The sequence below is a fragment of the Polistes dominula genome, unplaced genomic scaffold, assembly GCF_049000335.1.
Source record: "Polistes dominula isolate Pdom_NZ unplaced genomic scaffold, Pdom_raw_medaka contig_6, whole genome shotgun sequence".
Taxonomy (NCBI): domain Eukaryota; kingdom Metazoa; phylum Arthropoda; class Insecta; order Hymenoptera; family Vespidae; genus Polistes; species Polistes dominula.
In genome coordinates this window covers 356,786-367,030 of record NW_028301069.1, presented here as the reverse complement: position 1 = coordinate 367,030, position 10,245 = coordinate 356,786, and the positions used below count along the sequence as shown (strand labels likewise).

Below are 10,245 nucleotides of genomic sequence, written 5' to 3'. Positions count from 1 at the left end.
TCCAGTCGTTTAATAATAAACAAAAAACTCACAAAAACTCCAGTAGCAGTATACACGCATTAGCGTTATACTTGCAATCAATAATAAACAACTCACATAACCAGGCGCAAGAGCGCTCTCCAATTCAATAAAACGTTAAATTACAACAAGCGATTCACAACCCACATTCCTCCAACCCTTTCTTACAACAGAATAATTGCCGTAGTACTAATCAAGGCACCTGTACGCAACATTTTTTGGTCCTTCGAGCCGGATATACTCTGCCGGCACCTATTGCAAGCAGTTACTTTCAAGCGGATGAGACAAAAGGCAAGGAAGACTTCAATCACGTGCCAACGAATGATCGAGACAACCGGAGTGTGAATAACTTCAAGCAGCTCTAAATACGTGCAGTCGGTCGACGCAGGGGGTCAACGCATCAAGCCAACAATCCCAAGGTTAGACTGTACCACTACAGAACATCAATCATCACGTGAGTCTCACAATACTTATAACGAGTCATCAATTTGTTGAAGTCAAGAATTCCTCTCTTATTTCTCCCATTCGTGCCTTTCTATCGTAAAAATGTCTCGACCTCTGAAGAAATGTACTGAATCGCAGCTTAAGCGGAAACGTGCTCCATTAAAAACTAAATTCACGGTATTCAAAAAATTTATAACTGACTTGAACGAGCCTGATAGTGAAGGAATAGACATATTAAAATCACGAATAGAACAGATCGAGTCAGCTTTAATAGAATTTGAGAATGTGCAAGCCGCGTTGATAGATTTCGCGTCTGAGGAAACTTGGGAGTCATACGTAACCGAGGGTGAAGATATTCGGCAGTCAATTCATAATGCGATAATAAGAGCGCGAAGGATAGTGCACACTTTCGAACAGGCCACGACACCCAACTCCAATCCGCCGATTAATAGCCCAATAGCAATCGTTTCCGCGGGTCCATCAAGCGAGACGCATAACCCTCCGAAGAACGACAAATCTAGATATTTACCACCAATGACGTTACCGCGTTTCGATGGACGGTACGAGGACTTGCCAAGTTTCTCCGAGAAGTTTCAATCAATTGTTGGTAGGGACTCCAGAATTATCCGATACAGAAAAATTTTCATATTTAATGTCCTGTCTATCGGGCAGTGCAGAGAAACGAGTACGTGATTTAGCAATCACCGCAGAAAATTATCATGTAGCTTGGGAATTATTAGATTCATGTTATAACAACCCGATCGCACTAATTGACAAATACGTAAAGGCAATTCAAGAATGCCCACGGATAAATAAGCAATCGCCAGAATCTTTAACCGAGGCTGCTATTACCCTTATCACGAACTGCAAGGCTTTAAAATCAACTAAAATGGATTTCCGCGACGCATTTCCTATATATACGGTAGTTTCGCGAATGGACGATCAGACAAGGTATGACTGGGAAAAACATCGTCCCAAACGAGAGTTACCAACCGTAGAACAGCTTGCTGATTTTTTGTTTGAGACCGGAGAAATTCTCACAAAATTGCAGCCTTCAAGGAATTCTAGAGATACGGGAAAGAGCCGCGTAACTACTTCATTTAAGTCGACTCCTCGGTACGAGAATCCGCGAAATAGAGCGCAATTATACGCGCGCTATCCAATTCCGCAAAGACCACAAAGAAATGCATATCGGAACGCAGTGCAAATTTACTCATCGCGAACTCTCACGGTATGTTTCTTATGTTCGGGTACCCATGATACTTTTATTTGTGAACAATTCATAAAGGCTAAACCCGACGAGCGAACCAGAATAGCCGAATCGGCGGGGTTATGCAAAAACTGTTTGCGGTCCAACCATTCTATCGATAAGTGTTTCGCCAGACATTGTAGGAAGTGTGGTGAAAAACACAACACACTATTGCACGAAGACAAATCAAGCCTAACTGCATTATGCTCACGTGTTAGAATCAATTATACATCTTTACCAACATTGCTACTAACCGCAGTAGTGTCGTTATTAGATCGCGATGGCAACCCCCATAAGTGCCGTGTGCTACTAGATTCAGGTGCTGAGGCCAACTTTCTAACATTAGATTTTGCAAATAAATTGCGTGTCGCTCAGCAAAGTGTAAGCGTGCCAATAGTCGGAATAAATGAACTCAACACCAATGTTGACAAGGCAGTTGTTACAGTAATGCTATCACGTGTAGAAAAGTACGCAATAGAACTTAAATTTTTATTGTTACCAAAATTAACTAATATCCTACTAGCGCAACCTATACCATCAGGTGTGTTAGACATACCTTCTAATATCCAATTAGCTGATCCCGGTTTCGGTCAACCAGCAATGATAGACGCAATTATTGGTATGCCGACCTTTTGTACTTTATGGCGCGCCGGTCACATTCTCCAAGCAAATGAATCAGTAGCCTTGCAAAATACTCGACTAGGATGGATCGTGATAACAAATGTAAATACGCGCAATCCACAAACTGTCAAATGTCACACTGTTAGCACTAAATTAGACGAACAATTAGAAAAATTTTGGCTCATTGAGCAAACACCAAAGGGAAAATTTAGGTCTTACGAAGAAGAAGCTTGCGAAAATCACTATAAAAACAATATACGTCGGGAACAATCAGGTAGATACGTAGTGAGGTTACCATTCAAGGACAATGCGAACCAATTAGGAAGTTCGTACATCACCGCGTTAAGGAGATTCCACGCGCTGGAACGATCATTATCGCAAAAACCGGACACGCGTAAAGAATATGTAGAATTCGTTACGGAGTATGAAAGATTAGGTCACATGGAGAGGGTCGATTCGCCATGTCACACAGGCGGCTATTATTTACCACACCACGCCGTAACAAAACAATCAAGTCTTACCACCAAACTTAGAGTAGTTTTCGATGCATCTGCGAAATCAAGCAGCGGTTTATCGTTAAACGATACATTAATGGTAGGTCCCAACATTCAGGAGGATCTATTCTCCATTTTATTGAGATTTCGATCACACGCCATCGCATTTACGGCTAATATAGAAAAAATGTACCGCCAGATAATTATGGACCCTCGAGATCGTATTTACCAAAACATTCTTTGGCGTCAAACCCCGAGCGAACCGGTAAAAACATATCGCCTCAAAACAGTAACGTATGGAACAGCAGCCGCACCATTCCTAGCAACGCGCACGTTATATCAGTTAGCCAGCGACGAATCAGAGCACTACCCAAGAGCGTCCATCATTCTTAAGGAGGGTTTTTATGTAGACGATCTACTAACAGGAGCGCATACGTTAGACGACGCAAAGCAAATCCGCGACGAGCTTATCACACTAACAGGCAAAGCAGGCATGGAACTGAGACAATGGTCCTCTAATGACGCAGAAGTGTTAAGAGGCCTCGCTGATAAAAATGATAACAAACTCATCAGTCTAGACATATCGACCACAATCAAAACATTAGGAATACACTGGAATGCTATGCATGATACTATAAACTATGCGGTAAAACACAACGATAATCCATCTAAGGTCACTAAAAGAAATATATTATCAGAAATTGCACGAATCTTCGATCCATTAGGGTTATTAGGACCGGTTATAATCAACGCAAAAATACTAATGCAAAAATTGTGGCAGCTACAATCCTCATGGGACGAAGCCGTGCCAAAAGACATAGGCAGAGCGTGGCAATCATTCCGACATGAATTGCATAGAATAGAAGAAGTTAGGTTTCCACGCAGGGTCTTAAACTGCGGTGTAGAACTGGAAATTCATGGTTTTTGTGACGCAAGCGAAAGGGCATACGGGGCATGTATATATATAAAAACGACGGATAGCAGATCGAGCGTTCAGTTAGCATGTGCAAAATCTAGGGTAGCTCCACTCAAGACGCAATCGCTTCCGCGCTTAGAATTGTGTGGTGCAGTTTTATTAGCACGTTTATATCGGGCCACCAAACATGCATTACGAAGAGTCAGGTTTCGTCGCGCAGTGTTCTGGTCTGACTCGACAATAGTACTACACTGGCTCAAAACACCACCACATATCTTGAAAACATTTGTAGCGCATCGGGTTACAGAAATTTTAGAGAGTACCGCTCCTGAGCAGTGGGGACACGTGGCATCGTATCATAGTCCGGCAGACTAAATATCTCGCGGCATAACGATAACTGAATTTATTAAGAACGACCTCTGGAGGGTGAGACCTTCATGGCTCCTCCAACACGAATCACTTTGGCCACATCAGGTAATGGACAGTATAGAAACGCCCGAGGTAAAAAAGACCGTGGCTATCACGAGTTCAGTCAACTCATTCGATCTATTCAGGCGTTACTCTTCATTTCAGAGACTAAAACGCGTAGTAGCCTATTGCTTCAGGTTTATACATAATGCTAGAAAGACCACTGTAAACAGGACTAGCGGCGAGTTAACAGCAAGCGAACTGAAAAATTCAGAAATAACTATAATCAAGGCCGTTCAGAGAGAAACCTTTTCCGAACTCATCGAGCAAATCGTGTCAGGAAAGGATATTCGCTCGTCAATAACAAATCTTAATCCATTCATTGACGAAAGGGGGATCTTAAGAGTTGGCGGGAGACTAAATAGAAGTGAGTTACCATATGAACAAAAACACGCAGCGTTATTACCGAAGGCACATTTCATTACCGCAATCATAATTCGTGAAAAACATGAAAGGATCTATCATGGCGGTGCACAGGCAACGCTTAACGCCGTTCGCGAAAATTTTTGGCCTATTAACGGACGCGCCGAAGTGAAACGTGTAATAAACAAATGCACCATTTGTCGACGATGGAAGCCGATTATTCCTAGATATAAAATGAGTGAATTACCCACAAATCGCTTACAGGTAAATCGGCCATTTCTGTATACCGGAGTTGATTTTTGCGGACCCATATTCATAAAGGAAAAACAACATCGCAATCGCGGACGTATCAAGGTATACGTGGCGGTATTCGTTTGCTTCACCACAAAGGCAGTACATTTAGAATTAGTAAGCGACTTGACAACCGAGTCATTCTTAGCCTGCTTAAGAAGATTCATGGCTCGTAGGGGGAAATGCTCAGACATATATTCAGATAATGCAACAACTTTCGTGGGCGCGGCAAATAAAATATTGACGTTCGCCGCTCGACAATTGGCGAACGATGGCATCAAGTGGCACTTCATTCCTCCTCGATCACCTCATTTCGGAGATCTCTGGGAAGCTGCGGTAAAGTCCTTTAAACATCATTTAGTTCGGATAATTGGTGAAACACTACTCACTTATGAAGCACTTTTAACTTATGTTTTGGAAATAGAGGCCATCCTCAACTCTCGTCCTCTCACGCCCTTATCCAATGATCCAAACGACCTGCGTGCTCTCACACCTGGGCACTTCCTAATAGGTGACTTGCTAATAGGCTTGCCAGATCACGATTACAGAGATGTATCATGTGGTCGATTATCACAATGGCAACATGTGCAGAAAATGCGACAACATTTTTGGAATCGATGGAACAAGGAATATTTGAACGAACAAACAGTGCGTAAGAAGTGGCATAAAGGTACAACGGATAACATACGTATAGGAACACTCGTTATTTTAAGAGAGGATAATACCCCCTCCTCTTAAGTGGCCATTAGGGCGAGTAACAGAATTGCATGCGGGTTCTGACGGCATAACGCGCGTTGTTACAGTGAAAACTGCCAATGGCTATCTCAAGCGTGGCATTACAAGACTGTCTCCATTACTCAATGAAACCGAAGCCGATAAAACCTGAGTGTACAAGTGTTGAACGGGATTCGTTCAACGGGGGGCGGTATGCTGCGTAGCACGCAACGAAAGGCATGAGTTACAGTGTGCTGTGAAAGTGTTCTGTGGATAGCTTCGTTTCAACAAAGCGATGCATAGTAGGTGCTTTACCTAGTCTTGTGCTTCTCTAAGTCTCACTAAAACACAAGCCCTTTCATTGGAGAACACAGCGGAGTGGGGGAACTCTATTCCTAATGGTCAATCAAGTTGGGGAAGGGAGGTCCGAAACCCATTCTGAGTATAAAGGGGCGCAAGAATCCGAGCCGCGGCCACTTCGGTACAACTCACGATTCACACTACATTTCCTTGGAAGAAGTAGAAGAAGAAGAAGAAGAAGACCGAGGAGACGCAGAAGCAGCGGAATACACGCAGCTAGCGGCGGTGGCACTAGCGGCGGTGGCAGCAGCGGCCTATAGACGCATCTGCGTTATACTCGCACTCATCAGCTCCAGACGCGGTATATACGCATCAGCGTTATACTCGCACTCATCAGCTCCAGACGCGGTATACACGCATCAGCGTTATACTCGCACTCATCAGCTCCAGACGCGGTATACACGCATCAGCGTTATACTCGCATTCATCAGCTCCAGACGCGGTATATACGCATCAGCGTTATACTCGCACTCATCAGCTCCAGTCGTTCCAGTAGCAGTATACACGCATTAGCGTTATATTTGCATCAATAATAAACAACTCACATAACCAGGGGCGCAAGAGCGCCCCCCAATTCAATAAAACGTTAAATTACAACAAGCGATTCACAACCCACATTCCTCCAACCCTTTCTTACAACAGAATAATTGCCGTAGTACTAATCAAGGCACCTGTACGCAACAAGCAGTTTAATAATTTTATCCCAAACGAACAAGATTTCAATATTTCGCACATTCTGAACTTTGTCGATTACCACATATTTGGTTTATTGTCATGCTTATTTGCAATTCAAGTTCATATGTTTTGTTTATTAGGGTCTAGCATTATTAACTAATATCTCTTTATTGTTTTTCAATAATACAACATCTTTCGCGTATCTTAAAAGTTGCTTTGCGCTGTTCAACTGCAACCATTTTTACTTTTCACGGCTTTTCACTAACAAGCCAATAAAATATTGCATCTTTGATTGGCTCAACTACGTGTTTGATTAATTTTGTTATAACCCTTTTTTTCTCATCCCTAGCAACTAATTACCAGAGTACTCCATTCCCATACAAAGTTTAAATACCGGCCCTCGGAAGGTCAATCGCCGGGCGAAGGATGACAACTAACGGTCAGACATTGGCGTCTTCTAATGGCCCATTTTCGGCTGAATATACAAATGATAACCCCGGCCCATTATTGGTAGTTGATCATCGGCCGGTTAATGGGCTAAGCAATGGACCACGTATTATTGAAATTATCGGCCCATTAATAGTTTTTAATTATGCGCCGATTATTCTAAAAAATATTGGCCCACTAACGGCACATAAACGGCAAATCATAACATAATAATAATAGTAATAATTTTTTTATAATATTTTATTATTATTATTATTAATAATAATTATGTTATAATTATATTTCTCTTATAAACTACATAGTTAATAAGTTTTTGAGTAATAATTTAATTACCTAATTAGAATAGTTATTTGATAATTGTATAAGAACTTAACTAGCTGTCTGTATTCAAATTTTTATTATTCTAGATGTTGAGGAAATGAGTGGGCTCAATGAGAAGAACGCCGAGCATTTGCTTTGAGTGGTCAGATTTATTTAAAAACGTACGTACACCGCGTGTCGGTTGAGATTCGAATGAGAAGCCGTTGAGCGAACCACGTTCCGAGTTTTGCAATGAAAATATTAAAATGAGCAGACTAGAGCCGGCCTGATTATATTAATCAGATAAGAGCCGAACGATGATGATTATATTAATCACACCGAACTTGTACTTTTATGAGAAGACATATAGCAGAATTGAAGAGACACGTGTAGTTTAAACGAGATTGAGAGTACTAATAAAGATGACTGCCTGAGAAGCCGGCGTCACGGCGCTTCTTCAACCGCCGTGATGAGTTATGGCGAGTCTGCATGGAGCGACAACTGTTGCGAGTTCTGACTGGACATTAGGAATCCCAAAATTTCCGCCCGCTATCAGCAACAAAGTTGATGATGAGTTATGCTGTCTTCTGAGGGGCCACTGGGAGGACTGCGAGCTTGGTGATCGGCCTGGTGAGTGTCGTGGTAGCTGTCTTCAGTGATACCACCCTTGTGAGTCCATCCTCACTTGGCAGCAATTTAAGCACCCTAGCCATGGGCCATTTTCCTGGAGGCAAACGCTCATCAGTAAGGAGAACGAGAGAACCTACCTTAATCTGGTTGTGAGCGTGATGCCACTTTGAGATGGCTTGTAGTTGTTGTAAATACTGAGTTGACCACATGCGCCAGAAATGTTGAACTCGTTGCTGAATGAACTGCCATCTGGAAAGCCGACTTGCTGAGATGTCCAAGAGTGAGCCTTCAGGAACAGCATTAAGTGCCGTTCCTATGAGAAAGTGCCCTGGCGTGAGCACTGAGATGTCTTCTGGCTCATCGCTGAGCGGTTCGAGTGGTCTGGAATTGAGAATGGCTTCAATTTGAGCGAGGAGTGGGGAAGTCTCCTCATACGTGAGCAGTGTGTCTCCGACAGATCTTCTGAGATGAAATTTCAGAGACTTGACTACTGCTTCCCATTTCCCACCCATGTGGGGGGGGGCTGCAGGCGGTTTGAAATGCCACTGTGTTTTGTCCTGAACTAGCACAGAAGAGATCTCCCGATGTCCTGAAGAGCTTTCTGAAAAACATTGCATGAGCTTAACTTCAGCGCCCAAGAAGTGGGTGCCACAATCAGCGTAAATGTCTGATGGGACACCGCGCCTTGAGGTGAAGCGTCTGTAAGTTGCAATGAAGCCCTCGGCTGAGTAGTCTGAAACGACATCGAGATGAGCGGCCGAAGTTGATAGACAGACAAATACACAGATCCAACCCTTTTGAGTCTTGGAGCCACGTCCTTTACAAGTCTTGAGCGTGAGCGGTCCAGCGTAGTCAATGTCTGTGTGAGAGAACGGGCGTGATGGAGTGACTTGCGCCAGAGGTAGTTGGCCCATCACTTGCTGAGCACGGATCCCCCTGTAACGAGCACACACCACACACCTGAGAACATATGACTTCACTGGGGCTCTTCCTTCGATGATCCAGTAGAGTTGTCTGATGAGTGCCAGAGTCGACTGAGTGCCTCCATGCATCGTCTTCTTGTGAGCATGGGCGATGACTAGTTCTGAGAGCCTGGAGCTACGAGGGAGAATTGCTGGATGTTTAGCCTCGTACATGAGTTCGGACCTTGAGAGGCGACCGCCCACCCTGAGCACACCGCCGGCATCAATGAATGCGGTGAGCCTAAAGAGTGGGTGCGAGCTTGGCAGCTGAGATTGTCTTGAGAGCACTGAGATTTCTTCTGAGTAGTACCCCGATTGAGTGGCCTTGACCCAAAAGAGTCGTGAGTCTTCCATGCTTTGAACTGAGATACAGGCTGCTGGTTTCGAGTCAAGCTCTCCTGAGAGCCTCTTGATAAATCTATTGCAGAGAGCTGTAATTCGGAGCAACCTATTGAGCGTTGAGAATCGATGAATGAGATCCCAATGATAACTCGGAGAAGATCGTACCGCGTGATGTGCGACACGAGCACGAGCTTCTTGAGCACATGAGTCATCAGGAGCTGTATCGACCTGAGCTAGCCATGAGGCCATTGATTCAGTGATCCGTGGTGGTCCCGTCCACCATAGAGTGTGCTTTTCCAGCTGGTCTGTGGATATCCCACGTGATGCACAGTCAGCTGGGTTTGATGTGACTGGCACATAACTCAAATGAGCGTTCTTTGAGAGTTCTTGAATTTTGATTACGCGGTTGCGTCAGGGTTGCGTCAGGGTCCTCCCCGAAGGTCTACCACCTTGTCGTGGTGGGGAGGCTTAGGTGTTCCCATGGCCTTTGTGAGGGATAACACTCTCACACTGGTGGGGAACACCGACTAAGAGTAGACCAAGGTAGCGGTCATCATGGTCCTGTGGTCCTGGCAGGACAATGCTCTGGCTCAAGGTTCCGCCCTTGCCTTCGCTAGGCATGCTTAACACTCACTCCTTTTGCTGAGTGTAGCATGATCCTGAACCCTTGTTCCTTTCCTCGTAATAGCTCATCCCCTCCTTTCCTTTCTCAATTTTGGAGCTAGCCTCCAACCAATATACAAATATGAATATGGAAGCTAAAAATACGTATTCGAAACGGAGCGGGAGGGATACCCGATCCACGGCGGCTTTAGGGGGTGGTCTGACAGGCCCCCGGTCGTCGTCAGCCTACGACTGTCATGAGTTTGAGGCAGGCAACCCGGCCTCAACTCTGGAAAAGACGACGGGAAGGCCTCTGCAGGTAGGTAACCTGGCCTGCAGTGGCAGCTA

General features: G+C 44.3%; 3 protein-coding genes across 3 annotated transcripts; 2 read left to right on the top strand and 1 right to left on the bottom strand.

Moving 5' to 3' along the window:
• The first annotated feature begins 564 nt into the window (after nt 1-564).
• LOC149031351 (uncharacterized) lies at nt 565-4,117 on the top strand. The gene is made up of 2 exons (XM_089176287.1): nt 565-1,022; nt 1,135-4,117. Exons 1-2 carry the CDS (start codon nt 565-567, stop codon nt 4,115-4,117), a joined length of 3,441 nt encoding a protein of 1,146 aa, XP_089032413.1.
• Nucleotides 4,118-4,219: 102 nt separating this feature from the next.
• Nucleotides 4,220-5,750, top strand: LOC149031350 (uncharacterized). The gene is made up of 4 exons (XM_089176286.1): nt 4,220-4,243; nt 4,316-4,750; nt 4,838-5,534; nt 5,668-5,750. Exons 1-4 carry the CDS (start codon nt 4,220-4,222, stop codon nt 5,748-5,750), a joined length of 1,239 nt encoding a protein of 412 aa, XP_089032412.1.
• A 2,185-nt stretch (nt 5,751-7,935) lies between these two features.
• LOC149031349 (uncharacterized) lies at nt 7,936-9,543 on the bottom strand. Its single transcript, XM_089176285.1, has one exon. The coding sequence runs from the start codon at nt 9,541-9,543 to the stop codon at nt 7,936-7,938; it is 1,608 nt and encodes a 535-aa protein (XP_089032411.1).
• Nucleotides 9,544-10,245: the final 702 nt, after the last annotated feature.

Bases quoted from the DNA above. Each gene is read 5' to 3' on its own strand.
- LOC149031351 (XM_089176287.1), top strand. From the start codon at position 565: ATGTCTCGACCTCTGAAGAAATGTACTGAATCGCAGCTTAAGCGGAAA. The intron at 1,023-1,134 runs GTACGAGGACTT...TCTATCGGGCAG, and splicing joins TTACCGCGTTTCGATGGACG to TGCAGAGAAACGAGTACGTG.
- LOC149031350 (XM_089176286.1), top strand. From the start codon at position 4,220: ATGGACAGTATAGAAACGCCCGAG. The intron at 4,751-4,837 runs GTAATAAACAAA...AATCGCTTACAG, and splicing joins GACGCGCCGAAGTGAAACGT to GTAAATCGGCCATTTCTGTA. The intron at 5,535-5,667 runs GTACAACGGATA...GCGTTGTTACAG, and splicing joins GCGTAAGAAGTGGCATAAAG to TGAAAACTGCCAATGGCTAT.
- LOC149031349 (XM_089176285.1), bottom strand. From the start codon at position 9,543: ATGGCCTCATGGCTAGCTCAGGTCGATACAGCTCCTGATGACTCATGT.